Source organism: Diplotaxodon limnothrissa, linkage group LG8, assembly GCF_057381915.1.
Source record: "Diplotaxodon limnothrissa isolate DT_005_m linkage group LG8, D_limnothrissa_male_GT1.1, whole genome shotgun sequence".
In the NCBI taxonomy this organism is placed as follows: Eukaryota; Metazoa; Chordata; class Actinopteri; order Cichliformes; family Cichlidae; genus Diplotaxodon; species Diplotaxodon limnothrissa.
Genome location: NC_140603.1, coordinates 15,030,361 through 15,049,355, shown reverse-complemented (window position 1 = coordinate 15,049,355; position 18,995 = coordinate 15,030,361). Strand labels below are relative to the sequence as shown.

The 18,995-nt window shown below is 41.5% G+C and overlaps 1 protein-coding gene across 1 annotated transcript; it reads left to right on the top strand.

Annotated features, from left to right (window-relative positions):
• Nucleotides 1–1,944: 1,944 nt before the first annotated feature.
• On the top strand, nucleotides 1,945–6,219 carry LOC146626548 (heparan sulfate glucosamine 3-O-sulfotransferase 2-like). Its single transcript, XM_085360669.1, has 2 exons — nucleotides 1,945–2,471; nucleotides 5,601–6,219. The coding sequence occupies exons 1-2, from the start codon at nucleotides 1,975–1,977 to the stop codon at nucleotides 6,217–6,219; spliced, it is 1,116 nt and encodes a 371-aa protein (XP_085216795.1). The 5' UTR covers nucleotides 1,945–1,974.
• Nucleotides 6,220–18,995: the final 12,776 nt, after the last annotated feature.

Here is an 18,995-nt window from a genome sequence, read left to right as displayed (position 1 = left end):
AGACGGATTGCTAAGCGGGTCTCTCCAACCAGCCCCTATAAATCATTCTTTAATCAGAGGCTTCTCAGATTGGGCGCAGACACCCGCAGGAGCACCACTGTGACACCTCAACTCCTCCCCATGCGTCTCTGCAGTCCGGGGAGCTTTCATCCTCTTCTTTTTCCACTGTGAGCTTGTCTGCATTTGTTTTTGTCATCAGGAAGTGTATGACCACACAACGATGCTTTAATGCCTACTTGCTACAAGGAGAGGGGAGGTCTAACAAGATCAGGAACAAGACTACTGATATAGAAGCTGGGAAACAATACAAGGAGCAAAGTGGACAACTAAACCAGTCCAAAGAGGCCCTGAGACCACAGAAAGTCCAGTCTTACAACATGTGTCATATTGCAAATATTGGTATCGATCCCATACCAAGTAAATACAGGGACAGTATTGTTGATACCAATATCGATACCGATACTTTTAACCTATGAAGGCAGCTTATGTATGAGAGAGCAGTTGTTATGATTTATGACATAAATCATCATGAATTTGCAAATTCTGAACACATGTTAATGATCACTAAATCACTGTGAGTTTGGCTTTTCACAATAATTAGTTAACACATTAAAAAACACCTTTTCAGCTTTTCATGTATTTTGAAAGTAGGGTTTATTTGTTTGTTGAGACCTGAAATGTAAATGTGTGTGGGTCAACTTCTGTTTTTACAGTGTGCTATAGGCTATAAATAAAATAGGCCTGGCAGTCAACACAAAAAGGCTACATACTTAACTTAGAGGATGGATACAAAGTATCGATCCACTCGTGCTAGTATCGAGCTGATGCAAATATCAGCGTTGGTATCAATAGTATCAATATTTGGATCAATCTGCCCACCCCTACAGCCAGATTGTGCTAATGTAAGGAAACTTTTAATTGGGAATTCAGGACACAACACGAAAGTTCAGATGGCATGACAAGTTGGATCATGCTTTATCAAATGAACGAAGACCAGAATAGTTATAAGACATCAGTCTCACATAGTCCTTTTTTAACTTAAAAGTGAAACTGATTATTAGTAGGTGGTGATTAATTTTCCCAGTAATGGAGTGTGAGGTAAATTCTCACATTGGGACTTTAGAGAGTTGATTTTATCCAACCTTCTGAACACTCGAATGACTCTCTGCTGACTGGATACAGTTTTAAGGTCATGAACCATAAAAAAATGGGGGGGAAAAACCCAACTGTGTTCAGTGTGTTTAAATTTAACCGCATCAGAAGAGATTGAACCAGTGCTGTGATTGGTCCAACAGGAAGAGCAAAGCTTGCTGGATCTTAAAGTGTTAAATTATAGATATTTAAAGATATTTTTACTCTCGTGTTTTCCGGTGTGTTGGTGTAAATCAGCTCTAATACTATTGATTTTATTAACAAAAATGTTTCACTTTACGTTAATAAAGTGCTTCAAATATTAATACTTACAAACATTCTGTATGTTTACCTTTAAATGAACAAAGAGTCGACTAGGTGCTTAGATGTTAGTATGAAACGTGATAAAAGGTAAAGTGAGATGAGCAAGTGGAGACAGATGAATACTTTTTATCTTTTCTTTTTTTTTTTTTTTTTTTACCATTTTTAATGCAAAGACACCGTGACGTCACTGTGTGGAAATATTTTTCTGTCGCTCAGCCGGTTTGGAGCTGACAGTCCGCTCAAGTTGCCAGAGAGCGCGCACAGCTTTTGCATCCTTGCGTGATGGCCACGGACGCGTCCAGGAGTTTTAAAATAGGATGGCTTCGCAACTCGGTGCGCAGGGGAAGATACCTTTTCAGGTAAGGAGCTGAAGCGATGGGACTCAGATGGACTGTGGTAACAGACTTGAAGTCTGCTGTTTTTCTTCTTTAAAGCCCGTGGAGCCGCTAAGACAATCATAAAAGGACGGAACGCAAAAATCAATTAAAAAAATCATGCACTGTTCATACTCATGGAGAGATGGCATGCGTGCTCCTCTTCGGTCGACTTCTCCCCTTCTCACACCGGCTCAGAGGAACGTCCATCTGCTTGTTATCCCTTTTCCTTTCATATTTATTCTACTGCGCTCTATTCCCTGACGGTGCCATCATGCAAACGTCAGGTGATCCGACGCCCAGCTGTCAGCGAGCAGATGGAGCGAAAAGGCGCCTTCAGAAATCCCTCTCCTGCCTTTTACCGTCGGACGCGAGGTTGAGCGCTGTTGAGGCGTCTCGGTTGAAAGCCGACCAAAGACCCCATTTCGCTCATCACACCGCCGAGAACGGCACGCCCAGCCCGCCTATGAGCAATTTAAAGTTCGGCAATAAAAAGTTACCAAATGCCATCATAGTCGGTGTGAAAAAGGGAGGCACGAGAGCCGTCCTCGAGTTCATAAGAATACATCCGGATGTGCGCGCGGCGGGAACCGAAACACACTTCTTCGACAGGAACTATGACAGAGGCCTGGAGTGGTACAGGTAAGACAACGTGTGTCTCACCTGTGCAGGTGCGTGTCCATCTGCTCCACAAATCCCGCAATTTATCAGAAATCATAGTAATAAGTAGGAAATTACACCAGATTGGACTTCAGTCAGCTTTTATTGCACAACATCTGACTTTAAGATTCTTGGTTAAAGTGGTTTTAGCTTAACTAATTTAACTAGTTTATGTAATCTAGAAACTGGTCAAAGAGCAGCCTTTTCTCGTGGCTGCTGCTCCCGCAGAGACCCACGAGTGTGTCTGGAAATTTGTGGCTTCTAGTCAGCTGTGCTTGCATAATTCTGCATATCTGATTAGGCCGTTTCTCTCCCACCAAACTAAATGTTAATGATAGTAAATTATGGAGAATGATACACTATATTTCCAGCTTCGTTTTCTAAAAGGTCATAACGATTGCAGGCCAATATAACCGTGTGCCTTCACATGGTACATAGGGAATTACAGTGGAATTCAGGTAAGCGGTGTAGCGCCTCATTTTCTTCTGTTTTATGCCTGAATCTGTTTTCTCCCCTCCGTCCTGGTCTAAATTCTGCAGTGGTTAAATTTACTTACATTTCCTACAGAGAAAAAAAATTGAAAAGGTAAGGAATCATGGGGGGAAAGAGACAATATAATATAATAACAGAATGTAAAATCATCTGATTTCCCTAAAAAAATCAGTGATGAATATGAACCCTCTGTTTTGGTGCTTCTTTGTGTATATCAGACTTGGAGCTGGGTAAACATGCTGGATGTGTTTTCTGCAGTTTATTGACTCACTTCAAGCTTTATTGCAGGGAAGTTCTGAGGAATGTGCTGTGTTTATACTGGCAGGAGAGTGGCGCGCTCTCTCTCTCCCTTTTTATTCTTCTTTTGACATACTGTAGAGCAGTTCATCAAATTTCTCATAAAATCCAACCTCTGGAGGCGAACAGTGCAAACAGCGTCCTGCATGCCCGCTGTAACTCCTAGACATCTCAGCTGTAGTCGTGTTTGTTTATTATAATATTTAAACATGACAGCCATGAAAGGGAATTATTTATTGATTTTTCAAATGCTACCCAAGGCACCTTAAACTACAAGGGGCACTCAGACAGCGCATCCTCAGCCAAGGTCAGTGCTCCATTTCACAAGTTAAAAGGAAGCGATTCAAATCTGCTCCAAAATTTAATGGGTTCTTCCTTTGCCCGTGCCCCACCAATTCTCCGAGTTTCATGATTTTCACCTTGGTAGTTTATTGGGGGGGGGGGGGGGGGTAAATCTTTCTGACTGGTGATCAAACTGTACTGATCACCTACATCCTCAGCTCTCACCCTGGTGGAGGGACAAAGTGCATCCCTAACAAACTGCTTCGATTGACTGATGATCAAACCGAATAGCCATAAATTAAACATGCACATAATTGCACAGATTTAGAGGAAGCATATGTATGCAAACACAAGTTTATCTGATGATAAAATGAAAAAACATGCATACAGTAACTCTCATGCATACAGTAACAGACGAGCAATTACGCAGAGATGCGCTCTCGTATTTATCCCCCGGTTCTTTCAAGAGCATTTCATGTTAATGATAGACTGTCATGTAAGCTGCAGGAGGGATGTGTATCAGTAGTATTATATAATAATTACAGACTCAAAGTATCTCCACTAATTGGCACTCTTCACAATGGTTGGCAGTTGAAGCCCTTTTATCTCAGAGATGTGTCTTCCAGATGTGAACCCTCGCCCATTACTGCAGGTTGATTGTCAGCTGTCAAAGCTGTTGAGAAAAGGTCAGACGCCGATTGCTTTCAAAATAAAACAGCTGCTTCCCGGAAGCTTCCTTGTAAACATTCGTTCATAAATCAAAATGAACGGTGTGGACTGTCACCTTGAATTTGCTAATTGATTGTGCCACAAACATGTTTTTTTTCAATGTCTATGCAAAGGCAAAAATAACAAGAAGAAGGACTAAAGATGTCTGAAGTGATCTTACTAAGCATCAGATGGTGGCTTGGTTGGCCATGTCTCTACAGCTGAGACAAATTTGCTGTCAATTTTGATGTTGTCATATGTCCACGAGCTTGTTAGTATTATTGCCGTTTATTTATTTATTTATTTTTTAGATTTTAACATTCTTTGAAAAATTGCAGCTAATGATAGAATAAATACAACCTCAGATCACTTAAATGGATGGTTTGAAAGAAGAGCCTTAACAGAAACATAGACTGTATATAAAAGATGGATGTAGACAACATGATATCACCCACTGGCTTTTTGATGCCATCTTGACAAGCAAGGAGTTGCTCTGACTGAAAAATTGAGGAAATTGCCCCAAATCCACACCAAAAAGGTCCTTTGTCAGATTTTTGTTTAATGTAAATGCGCCACAGCAATAAAGAGTGAAAACTAGTCATATAACTGATCAGAAAATATTTCCTAAGGTTTTGAATCAAATTTGAGTCTTATAGACTGTTAATAATAAAAAGAGAGAAGTCACCCTCGTGACCACTGGAAAAAATACAGGTTTTGAAATGGATTAGTTGGGGAAACAACAGAAGTGAAATAAAGATTAGCAAATTAATTGACAATGAAAATAATCATTAACTGCTCTCTCCTCTAGAACTTCCAATCAATCTTCAAGTTTTTCTCAGCGAAGCCCTGCTTGTTCATATCACCTCTGTAAAGAATGGCCTAGTTTGAAGAAGTCACCGAACAGAGTCGCTGCTATACGTGTTCTGTTTGCATTCGTGGTGATTTATTACTCCTGAAACATTCAGGCCTGATGCACAGGAGAGCTGTCTGTGAGACAAGTCTCCAGTGACAACAGACTACTACAACTTTGCTTCAGTGCTCCTATTATGATTTTCATCAAGAAATTGAGTTCACGGCCAAACCGAAGCTCACTTAGGGTAGCTTTATGCCTTTACAACTCACTTGTGTAATCCTGCCCTAAATAGATATGTTACATAGATTTTTTTCTTTACTTTGACAAAGGAAATGGAAGGGCATTGTGACCTTTCCTTTGAACCTGTTAGCTTTTAAGGTTGCTTAAGCGCTCAAATGTTTAGTATTTTTTAAAAGAAATCCTAAATTAAATGAATGTAAATGAGAAATGTCTATTCTGTGTTTTCATCTTTCATTCAGAGGTTTAATGCCAAGAACTCTTGAAAGCCAAATCACAATGGAGAAGACACCGAGCTACTTTGTGACAAAAGAGACACCACACCGGATTTCTACCATGTCCCAAGACACCAAGCTCATAGTGGTGGTGCGAGACCCCGTCACTCGAGCAATATCGGACTACACTCAGACGTTATCCAAAACGCCGGACCTGCCGAGCTTCCAGGACCTGGCCTTCAGGAATCAGAGCCTGGGAATCGTTGACATGTCCTGGAACGCCATTCGGATCGGCTTGTATGCTTTGCACCTTGAAAACTGGCTCCACTACTTCCCTCTGGCTCAGATCCATTTTGTGAGCGGAGAGCGTCTCATCACAGACCCAGCAGGGGAGATGGCTCGGGTGCAGGACTTTCTTGGGCTGAAACGCATCGTCACCGACAAACACTTCTATTTCAACCGCACCAAGGGTTTTCCCTGCCTTAAAAAGCCGGAGAGCAGCGGCTCGCCCCGCTGCCTTGGCAAGTCAAAGGGGAGGACTCATGTGCAGATAGACCGAGACGCTATTGAGCAACTGCGAGACTTCTATCGACCTTATAATGTCAAGTTCTATGAAATGGTGGGGCACGACTTTAAGTGGGAGTAGAGGTTCGAGATGTATGTTTACGTGGTGCTGGAAAAACATAGCTATTCCAAAAATGTTCTTTTAAAGTGGTTTGCCTTCAGTAATGTGTCAAGACTAAAGTGAATAGCTAACTATCAGCAGTCTCTAGACAATTTCCGAGCGAAGCAGCCGAGGCAGTACTTTCCTTTGAAGTGACTCTAATGAACAGAGAAAAATCTAAGACGACATTGCTTTTGCACTTGTAATGATCAGTTACCAGCATCAGCACCCTGTTTGTTGCCAGATATAGGCATCATTTTCAGATTTCCGTTTGTGTTACTCTGTATTATTGCTGACTTTATTGCTGACTGCTTCATAAAAAAAAAGAGAGAAAATTCGAAGGGAAGGGGATTAGTTCCTTTTAAAATCTGCTTGACTAATCAAAGTAGAGTTTGAAAGCAAGCCCTTGGAAAATGTCAGTGAAGTCTTCAGGGAGAAGAGAATTAAGCTGCACCACTGTGGCGGTAAATCTAAAATGTAAAGCCATAAGGCAAGTATGAACCACCTGATATTACTTACTCTTCATTTTTTTTTTTTTTTCAAAAGGTGAAAGATATTTTCTTCCGTTCTTTCCGACATGAAGCAGACATGTGCTGTAACGAGCATTTCACTCTGTACTCCGTGCTTTGTTTCCAAATCCTGGTTTATGTTTTTGTTGCAGAAGTATTTAATCACTGCGTTAATCACAATGCTTGTTCATAAACTTCATTAAATGAAACGGAAGCACAATTTATGAGATTATTAATTCTGTTGCTTCTAAAGCACATGCTGTACACTGATAAATTGCATTTTGTAAAAAAACAAAAAAACATCCTATTTTCTGCTTTTGCTCGATGTTTCGAAAACAACACACCAAACGTGGAAAATTCACACGGCTCTTGCCCCCCCACATTCCTCCTTTTCACATCTAGTTTGTACAGTTATGTTTTAGACCACCATCCTTTGAGGTTTATTGCATTCTGTAAGGTTTGTTGTGTGCCTCTGTGGTGGTAGGCGCATGAGTGGGTGTAGGTGTAAGGAATTTCAATCACTTTTCAAAGACAAAGCAGGGAACACCTATTCGTGGCGGGTTATCAAATAGATTCCGGGGCTGCATGTCACAAGATTGCAGTGAAAAGTTTGGATTTGGCTACAAGCTATGAATACTAACGCCAGACTGTCTGAGCTTGAGCCAGATTGATACACTGCTGCAAAATAAAGGAAGAAAACACTTTGTAATACATGAACAGTGAGTATGATTTGAAGCACTGTGTAATGTATGATGAGGTGTTCAGGTTCCATATCACAAAGGACAATATTGTGGGTCTTGTGTGTGGTAATTTATCCTTACTGTTGCATTAACTGTGCCATTAGCCATATCTTAGTGGAAGGGAAGAAGACTAGCTGTATGGCAATAACTAGCTTTTCTTGTTTTTCATGTTATCAAACGAGGTGCTACATAGTGTGGTGGTTTACATTTGCCTAAAAAGCAAACAATCCCCAGTCTAATCTTGGGAGGAGACAGAGATCTTCTTGGGATTGTGTGAGGAAGGGCATCCAGTGTAAAACTGTGGGGATTTGTTGTGAATAAGGGAGCTGAAAAAAGTAATCTCCCAATAATGTTATCAACCGATTACAAGGCAGAAAAAAAGGGTGGTGCAGTCATAGGCTGTATGTAAAAGATGGACAAAAGATAGTGACATCATCCAGATTAGTGAAGTCGTATTTTGAAACTTCAACTTGTACTTCCTGAGGAGTGGATCTGACTGGAAACTGGACACTGCAAACAACTACAGCCCAATTTATCAGTGGACCGATGTTACCGATCGATATCAGATATTTACTGATCTATAGATGCCTGCGTTTATAAATAAAAATTAAAAGTAAAGAAGAGACAAGAGGAACTCCTTTCAACCATGTTATGAGCGTTAATGTTGCACAGTTTGTCCACTGGAGGGCACTCTGCAAAATAAAACACCAATAAGCGCAGTCAGACAAAACGTAAATGAGTAAATAAATAACTATAAATAACAAATGTTAGAAAATCCATCTGTTTCTGTCGCAATGAAAAAATATGAGCAGATACATCGAAGTATCCGATTTTTAAATCACTGAAAAATCAGAATTGTAGTAACAACTTAAACTATTACTACTTTCAGTACACCTTTCGAAACTACAGTTGCACGGTGCATCACAGAAATGTGTTTCTTTATGGGCACAGATTTTTTTTTTTTTAAATAATCAAATTAAAGATGGGTTTTCAATAGTTTAAGAGTTCTGAGACATGAAGTGGAGCTATGTAGCGCACCATGCAGAGGTGGGAAAATAATCAAGTACAAATACTTTCTTAAGCCTTGATTATACTTTTGCTGTCAGTGTGTTCGCTAGAGCCCACTCAGGTCTGAGTGACGTAAAGTTTGACATCAGACAGTGAGCGGACGTCCGCATGCCCGCCTGTTTTTGTGACCTGTGGAGAATTTACATTACAATGCGTCAACCATGCATCCGCTCAGGCGGCAGACTTCAACAGAGGATAATCAAAGCTTTATTGTACTTTTCAGGTATTTTTACTTTGCTTGACTATTTATTTGTCTGTCAGCTTTTTACTTTTACTCCCTGCATTTTAACAAAAAGATAACTCTACTTTCTACATTAACAAAAAAGGCTTGTTACTGTACAGGGTGGGCCATTTATATGGATACACCGTAATAACATGGGAATAGTTGGTGATATTAAAGTCCTGTTTGTGGCACATTAGTATATGTGAGGGGGCAAACTCCTCAAGATGGGTGGTGACCATGGTGGCCATTTAGAAGTCGGCCATCTTGGATACAACTTTAGTTTTTTCAATAGGAAGAGGGCCATGTGACACATCAAACTTATTGATGTCACAAGAAAAACAATGGTGTGCTTGGTTTCAACGCAACTTTATTCTTTCATGAGTTATTTACAAGTTTCTCTTTGTTCACAGCCATTGACATGTCGAAGAGGTTAACGCGTGAGGAGCGGATCGAAAGTGTGTTGATATCTGGTGAACGCAGTAACCGGGTCATTGCAGCAGATTTCAATGCAAGACACCCTACGAGACCACCCATCTCCCATGCTACAGTTAGCAAACTGCTTGCTAAGTTTCGTGAAACTGGTTCAGTGTTGGATTTGCCAAAATGTGGATGCAATAAAACTGTCACTAATGAAGAAACATCAGTGGCTGTCCTAGCTTCATTCAGCAAGAGCCCACAGCGTAGCACTCGCCGCATGTCACTGGAGAGTGGCATTAGTCGAACATCCCTTCTTCGGATATTAGCTGCTCACAAATGGCACCCTTACAAACTCCAGCTACTGCAGCATCTCAACGAGGATGACCCAGATCGGCACACAGAATTTGCAGAATGGGCAAAACAAAAATTGGAACAGGACCCTCAGTTCATGCAGAAGATTTTGTTCAGTGATGAGGCAAACTTTTATGTGAATGGTGAAGTTAACAAACAAAACCACCGCTATTGGTCTGGCACTAACCCACATTGGATGGATCCCTCCAAGACTGTTGGCACAACAAAAGTGATGGTTTGGTGTGGTATATGGGGTACAACGATACTGGGTCCATTCTTCATCAATGGAAACCTCAAGGCCACTGGATATTTGAAATTGCTACATGATGATGTGTTTCCCTTTTTATGCACTGAAGCTGGTACGTTCCCTGAGTTTTTCCAGCAAGATGGTGCACCACCACATTATGGGTGCCAGGTCCGAGCATTCCTAGATGAACAGTTTCCTGGAAAGTGGATTGGTTGTCGTGGGCCAGTTGAATGGCCCCCAAGGTCTCCTGATCTGACCTCCTTAGACTTTTATCTTTGGGGTCATCTGAAGGCAATTGTCTATGGTGTGAAGATACGAGATGTGCAGCACCTGAAACTACGGATACTGGATGCCTGTGCTGGCATTTCTCCTGCGGTGTTGCTATCAGTGTGTGAAGAGTGGGAGAAGAGGGTTGCATTGACAATCCAACACAATGGGCAGCATATTGAACACATTTATAAGTGGTCAGAAACTTGTAAATAACTCATGAAAGAATAAAGTTACGTTGAAACCAAGCACACCATTGTTTTTCTTGTGACATTACCAATACGTTTGATGTGTCACATGGCCCTCTTCCTATTGGAAAAACAAAAGTTATATCCAAGATGGCCGACTTCTAAATGGCGACCATGGTCACCACCCATCTTGAGGAGTTTGTCCCCTCACATATACTAATGTGCCACAAACAGGACTTTAATATCACCAACCATTCCCATGTTATTACAGTGTATCCATATAAATGGCCCACCCTGTAGGTTATATGCATTTGAGGGGCCTTGTTGATCGTTTTGTATCGCTGGGTGCCTTCCTCACATCAAACTGTTTTGAACCTAAATGGAGGAAACAGTTACCCAATCTTACTGGTGTATCCATCATCGGTCCTTAAAGAGACTTACAACCAGTTTTGGGACTAACGCGTTATTAAGTAACGCGTTACAGTAACTACGTTATTATTGTGGTAACGAGCACGGTAACTAGTTATTATGCCAAAAACGGGAACGCGTTAGTCATTACTGGGATTTAAATAGGCTCATTATTCGTTACTTCGTGTGGTGGCTATCGTGGAGCTTCCACAGATTCAATAACATTAGCAAGTGGTGGAAGCCAGCAGGTGGATGAAGGAAAAGGGAGGCAAGAGGAGAGACCCGAAGCAGCCACCGATCTGAGTATCAGGTGAACTGAACTTCAGGTAAGAAGTTATGACCTGCAGTGTATCTGAGTCACATATAAACCAAGTTTAGGTGGAGTTTATTTTCGTTATGCTGACTTTTTCGTACTGCGTACTAGCTAGCATGACGGAGTTTCTATACAGCTGGGTGGGTGCTATGTTACTGATGTTGAACTTTATTTTGTTCATACGGTTAATTATTAGAGTTGCCAACCGTTCCCTAAAAAACAGAATCGTCTCGTATTCAGAGAAAATATTACGGGTTTTGTATTGAGGTGAAAAGGAACATTTTGTCCCGGACTTCAGCTACAATGAAAAAGACACAAAGCTGGAGTTATTCTGTGTTTATGCTGCACAGCTGCCTCTTCTTCTCTCATTCTCTCCCCCCTCACTCTCCTGTTTCTACTTCAATCATGAAACTGATCAATGATCAGCTGATTGGCTTTTCTCTTTTGTTTATTTATCGCCCACTTTGCGCCAGAAAGAGGAAACCAGCGGATGTCGCGCTAAACAACAGCAGCACGTTTAAGCTTGATCAGCTGTTGTTAGAATTTATTTATTACTTTCTAGTATCAGCTGATGTTTACTGGAGCCACAGCTGTAAAGCTGCTGGTCAGGATGTCGGTTTGGATATGTGGTGAGAGGGAAACATGAAGATGAAACCAGGAGATGTCCTTACTGAATCATCAGAGCTGTGATGGAGAAACAGGTTTACCTTTTAGGTGACATGAATGAGTTGAAGGGAAGTTATGAACTGTTTCTGAGAGACAAATAACACCAGGATCCTTTTTTTACTTAGCTGACAGCTGGTAACTGTGCAGGGGCGGGTCTAGCAAAGTGTTGCCAGGAGGGCCATGTAGGGCATTAACAGGGAGAGGGGAAATACTTTTCTTTCTTATTTTCATTTAAAATGTCTAGCTTTTAAAAAAATAATTATCTGAGTCTTACAACAAACGATTGATAGATTGATGCATATATACCATCAGAACAGTGTACATCACTGTCACAACAGCGTTTGTTTTCATTCAAAGGCTTTATGATTTTTCCTATAATGGCGGGCCGGTCTCTAGTCAAATTCCCCGAGATGATTTTTTTTGTCCCAGTCCAGCCCTGTATGCAGCTCATCTGCAGTCTGGTGTTACCTACATCTTCCTATTCAGAAGGCAGAATTTCTGAGTTCTGAGTACAATCGAAAGCACCACGACTGCATTTTTTGTGTTGGATGTAAAAAGCAGGCTAGAATCATGCGGCGGTCAACGACGGTCCAGGCGTGGGATTTCTCTCGTGGAAATGTGCACATTATTTTTTCCTTTCTATTGGTAGGTGGCACAGTGCACTTGTGGCAAGTAAGCAAGTTAGAAGACTGGCAGTCTGGCTGGGTATCCAGTTACGGAAGCAACACATTAACAAGAGAATTCTGAGTAAAACCAAAGTTATTTTCCCTAGTAACTAGTTACTCTGAAAGTAACGAGTAACTTGAAGTAACTGAGTTACTTTTGATAGAAGTAACTAGTAATGTAACTAAGTTACTAATTTAAAGTAACTTACCCAACACTGCTTACAACATATGCAGGGAACACGACAGCAAAGCAAAGACATGTCTGTAACAGAGAAAAATACCATGAGTCACATGATGATAGAAAATGAATATAGGTTTTATCAAGAATCTCCAAAGTGATTTGGGGTCAAACCAAATGTTTTGTTCATGGCTGGCTTGTTATTTACTGCTTGTCTTGGTTTTGTTGTTTGTTATTGATCAGCACAAATACTGCCATCTAGTCTGTTTTGGTTACAGTTATTGGCTCTAGTTTATTTTGACATGATCATACAATTAATATGATGTTTTTTAACATCACAATTACATTCAAACAACTATAACATGTATACAATGTTTTAAAGATGAATCACTCCTCAAGATTTTAAGAGCACAGTTGTTTGCTTGTCCCTTAACACTGACCTGTGAATCATTCAAGCATTAAAAGAGGCACCAAACCAGGACATTAAACTGTGTTGTGTCAAATCATAACAGACAACTTAGCAAAGAACCCATTTTAAATTGCATCTTTAGGCGCTCTGTTACCAGCAGCCTGTCACATTCCTTTAGGTAAATCTTTGCAAAATGCCAAACTTAACAGGTTGACAGGGGAAAATAGTGTTTTTACACCAATAAGGTGATTCCTAAACAACTTTTAGCTAAAAAGTGGTCAAAAGTTAGGAGTTAGGTAGGTGCAGTTAGGTCCTTAACAAGGAGAAAGAAACACAGCAAAGACCAGACACAGGACCTGAGAGGTGCATCTGGACCTTCAGTTGATCCATCTACTGTTCACTCATCAGAAAAGGTCTCAGTCGAAGGGTGACTCTCAAGAAGCCATTCTTAAGGAAGAGAAACAAGGGGGAAAGGCTGAGCTGTGCCAAATTACACTATAACCACATTGAAAATCAGTTGCAACTGCTCTGATGGAGTGAAGAACTGAAATTTTAACATTTTTCAAATTGCCTTAAAAATGTATGGAGGACGTCAGTAGAGAGGCAGAACAGTGAGTATTGCACTGTCACGGTTGGAGCTGCATTTCAGCTGGTGGTGCTGGAGATCTTGTCAAAATTGACAGAATTATGAAAATAGGAAAGTACAATTTTGATCCGCCATCCAATCAAATACAATCTAGAAAACATCTGATTGCAACATGGAGCATGACAGTGATCCCAATCCCAAACCGCCAATGCAGTAAAATCATACCTGGACAGAAAAACACACAATGGGACACTATTAGGCATGGATTGGCCTCCTCAGAGGTCGGACCTCAAAGTTACTAAAGCCCCGTGGGACCATCCTGATAGAAAATGTGTCCAGACATCTCTGCTTATGCCTATGTTTCCATGTTTCAGTAAATCACTGCCCCTAATTCCTATTTTCCCAGCTAAATATAAATAAATGAGGGTTGGCTTTTGCACAGTACTGTAGACAGAGAGTTTGGCTGACAAGCTCATAAACAGCTACTTCTTCACCATTTTATGTGTTTCTTTTAATATCACAATTTAGACATATAGGATCATCAAGAACTAATCCTCATTAATAACAGTTTTCGCACCCAGCGAAAATATAGACCTCACTGCTCCTCTATCTACATACCTCAGAAGAAGCCAGATACTTTTATCTGTTTGAATGCTTCATCTGAAGCACTCATGAAATTTGCATTTAACAGTGTATCCTTTGAAGATTTCCTTGTGTTTGACATGAGAAAATCCAGAAAACTGAGCTCAGGGAACATGTTTTTGTCTTCACTATATGTTACAACTGTCATTCTCCTCATTCCTTACCGCTTCTGCAAATGGTCACAGAGCATTGTTAAAAGAAAAAAAAAAAAAGACATGAAAGATGCTCCACTCTCTGTGACCCCCCCCCCCCCCCCCCCCCAACCCAGACGACTGCCTTTCTCTCTGTGTGTCTTTCTCTCTTTCTCCTCACAGCCGCCTCTGCCTGTCTTAACATTCATTAAACCCGCACGACCTCCAGGTGGGGGAGTAGCCGGTCTGGCTGCACCACCTCCGGCGCATCTCTTGTCATCATGTTTGCAAGCGACTCATTTCTGTGGCTTAAAGAGCACGCACAGGTGAGCGTCTATCCAGTCGTCACTGTGAGCAGCAACTCTATATGTTACACAGGGGTCCTAATTAGGCTTGAGGGCTGGAGGAAAGCAATCCCTAGAACCAGCATCAGCCAGACTCTGATTAGACCCTGCTAGCAAAAACGGCTCTCTGGAGAATACTGGCAGGTCGGATCTCTTCTTCTGCTTTCTCTCCCACACTTGCTCTCTCTCTCTCACACACACACACACACACACACACACACACACACACACACACACAGCTTTTCTTTTCCAACAGGAAATCTCCCAGGACCCAGTCCATGCAAATCACGAAATCCTTTGCATTTTGTAGCACTACGATGTGACCTATTTGCACTCGAGCTAATGGGGCGCTTGTTAAGCTTAATGAGTATTTGTTAAAACTGATGAGTGATCATGTTGATTAATATTTCTGTCTTGTTGCTGTAAAACAGAGAGTTTTCAAACAAATCATAAAGCAAGGTTATGTTTAATGTGCTGGGTGATCAAACAGTTGTTATTTTCCCCACCCTCTATAGCAGATTTCAAATCACTCCATCCCCCCCGCGGAGCTTCCTGGTAATTATTAAACACTCAAAATACCTGAAGGAGCTGAAGGGGTCGGTAAATACGTCAACACGCTGTTGATAAGCACTAGTTATTGCTCAGACTAATAACAAGACTTCAAGGACAGGCGTAGACGCACCATGTTCTTTTTTATCTCCCGCTCTCCAAGGAGAGTTGTAGGAAGAGGCTTAGAGTATTTGCTGTAATAATTTGGTGATCTGATATTGATTAAGGCTAAAAGCAGCAGTGCTGTTTTTAATGTAGGGATGAAAATCTAAACAGGAACGCTTTCCTCTAATGCACCACAGAATAACTAGACAGAATTAAGACAGCGGGCTGAAGGCCAAGTATAAGCAGCGAAATGTCACAGTGATGTTCTTTGTGCAGATGCCATGTAATGTGGTTCGTCTCCTGCTGAAGCCACGGTTGCTTAATGTAGCTTCAAACATCCATCCCTTTGGATTTTTAATGAGTATGGAACTAAGAAGAGGGGAAGGATTATTTCCAAAGGAGTCCTCCCCCCTGAAACCTTGATATTGCAGTTGTTTTCATACGAAGCTGTTAGCCGTGCACGTGCACGCTCTGTTTAAGCTGCACTGAATTAAGGGTACGGATTCACACACAGCCGTCCTCGTCCTTTGCTCAGGATGTCCCCATGGGATGGAATGAGCTCCTTCGGTATCTGAGTGAGACAGCAGCTGACACTGCAGAGGCAGGGATTCAGCAGTGCGCCGCGTTCACTCCTAATGCTTCAGAATAGTTTAACTTCTGCAGCCGACAGGATGTCCCAGTGGTCGAACTCACCGGTGGCTTAGGAGCCAAATTAAAATGAAGTGCTGACAACTGTGGCACAGTCTCAAGTATGTAATGATATATGTTCTACAACTATTTGCAGACCAGTGTTTGAACTGCAGTCTGTGGAGATGATAAGGTAGGAGACCATTATAGAGGAAGCTATGGAAGTGAAGAATTTAAGTGTACTAAAAACAGACTTTCAAGTGACATGTAATTTAAATATGGGCCAACTGCAATATGCGCAGATAAAATGAGAGACATTTTATCTGGCTTCACATTCTGATTTTTATTTTGCATCTCTGCTCGAATCAGCAGCCACCTGCACGGCCCCCTTTTTAACTCGTCTCCAGCAGGGAGTGAGAAGAAGATGACAAAGATGTGAGACAGCGTTGGGCGGGTGCCCTTTCAAGATTCAGATCAGTAAAATTCAGCAAAGTCCTCCAAATTAGAAACAGTTGTTTAGTGCCATCTCCCTGTTGTTGCATCCGTTTGTCAGGCGGGTTGAGAGCCTGTTTTCGGCGGAGTCGCTAAAGTGCGGCAGAAAGCTGATTAGATCGGAGCAGTAGTCAAACCCTCGGCGTCTCTCTCACCAGGAGATGTGTTCTAATTAGAGCTCGTGCCTCGTGTCTCACTGAGGAGAATAACAAGTCTCATCCCAAGGCTGCCTCCAGATGAACCTCGCATCCACAGCAAAGCAAAACATCTCTGATGTATCAGCAAACCCCTGGACTTCCAGACCACACCTGAGTCGACATGCTGCGCATGAGGATTTCAGTGGTGGGGAGGGGGTTACGACGAAGCCATGCAAAGCTGGAGCTCAGCAATGAAAGAAACCAAGTAGAGCGGGTCTGTGAGTAGGTTTTAAGGTCCAAACTGTTCTTTCGGGTAATAAATGTATTTCTAAACACTTCTCAGTGGGAAATAGGTCATTAAACCAGTGAAGATTTGCACTTCTCACAATGTAGAACGGTTGTTTTATACCTCATCGTTTCAGCATTTGATCGGTGTGAAAGGAGGGACCAGCTGAATCCTGGTGTGAGATTAGGAGATTCTGCATAAGCCTGCTCCATATGCACAGTTATTTCATTTTGCTGTGTGCATTAACCCCTGCACATACTGTGTATATAAAGGTACAACCAATTATGTTATGGAAAAGAAAAAGAAAACACAAACTAATTATATATTTTGAAGTGGTGTGTAATCCTCATGATTTTTCTATCATGCTGCTTTTCATAAAGTATTCTGTTTTTTTTTTTTAAATAATTAATTTTAAAAAACCAATTTATTTCAGCATCAAGTTGTTGATTATATTTCACATCATTCATGAAATTTGCATCTTAGTCACAGCTTAAATAAGTAAATCAGAGCAATATTTGATACAGATACGCTCATTTTGATCAGCAGCCCTCTTTAATCATTACAATACTTAACTTAAATGTTTGGCTTCTGAATGTAATCAAAGCAGCAGCACATAATCTTTAGTTCTCTAAGAAATACTCGTACTGTGCTTTCCATCACAAAAAATGAAATTCTACTCCATCACACAGTAACACACACACACACACACAAACTCAGGGTGGAGGATGGTCCAGACTCCCCGGGCGGCTTGTCTCAGATTGGATGTCAGATGCTAGAGACAGCTGCACTCATCACAGCTTTTATGAATACATTACCTTTTATGTTCATCCAAACACTAATTTATCTTCCTCTGAAAATCAAGCAGGACAGGCTTCCGCTCATTGGTCATCAGGAAAATTGCAACTTTCAGAAACTCTGCGGTGTGGAAGACAAATATCCACAGACAAAAATCACGGCAAATCTTTCAGCTGGGTGGTAATTCGAAGCTCGACTTTGACAGAGTATATGTGTGGATATTTGTGTGTTTGTAGCTGCGTATGTGGTGTTTATACTGCCGCTTTTTGCCTGCATTTTTTTTTTTTTAAAAGCAGAGATGGTTCGTAAAATATCAAAGTGTGTTATTTGCCTCCATGAAAACTCCCCAACATCAAAGACTTCCTCCGTCTCCCCCAAGAACCCAAAAAACCTCCAGTTTTTTTTACCCGTGCAGTATCGCCTGTCTTCCATCTCAGCATTGCTCAAAAGGCAAAAGCCTCTAATGACACAAGAAGGAAGATGGAGAGACTGCTGCCAACAAAACAGGGAGAGAAAAAAAAGGATCATCAACCAAACAGACACATTTTAGCTGATGATTGACATCCCTGCATCTTTTTATTATTCCTGTGATGTTCGTCCAGACGCACTGTTGCCAGAAACTGTGGCCTCACACTTTGGCTGATGCAGCAATCTGGTGATATGCGCCTCTCTGCCTGCCAACCACCTGGCTGAAAAAAGCATAATCAACCTCTCAGTCAATCACTCCTCGCACAGCCAATGGTGTAGGATGGGTGTCAAAGGAAGCGTGGCAGACATGCGCTGGCTTTATGTCCAACTTTGACACTTCACACCTTGCTCTCCAGCATCCTGATGAGTCCCTCTGTATTAGAACGGCCTTGGGATTCCAGCTACCCACTGCCACGCATTATGTAGGAGAAATAAATGCTCTGCCTGTGGGATGAGGCTGCTGGGTCTCAGACATTTTACAGGTTGCGGTTTTAGCGACTGTATCGTCTTCCAGCTTCTTCCTTCATAAAGAGCACTCAACTGAATGTCAGTGAATTAATTACTCAAAGAAATCTGGGGGTAATTTACGCTAGAATTAAAACTATCTTGCAGTTAAGACTGAGCTGATAATGTGCGGAGCGATGATGGGGATTATATTTAGCAAGATTATTGTGCTGCATTAAAAAACTGCACATTAATCCTGTGCTGCTAGAGAAGGGTACAAAGATCACCAACCCTGACAGTTTGTGGAAGCTGTCTCTAGTCCAGAAACAACAGCAGAGTCTCTTTGGGTGTTAAAGTTGTTTTCAAGACACAACTCACTACTTAGGGTTACGTAATTCAGCCTTAGATATCCCACAAGACGCATCATGTATATTGCATTGCCTAAAAAGCAGCTCGCTCGCTCTCCGATGCACTCAAGGCTTACTAGGTTTTTCATATCCGAT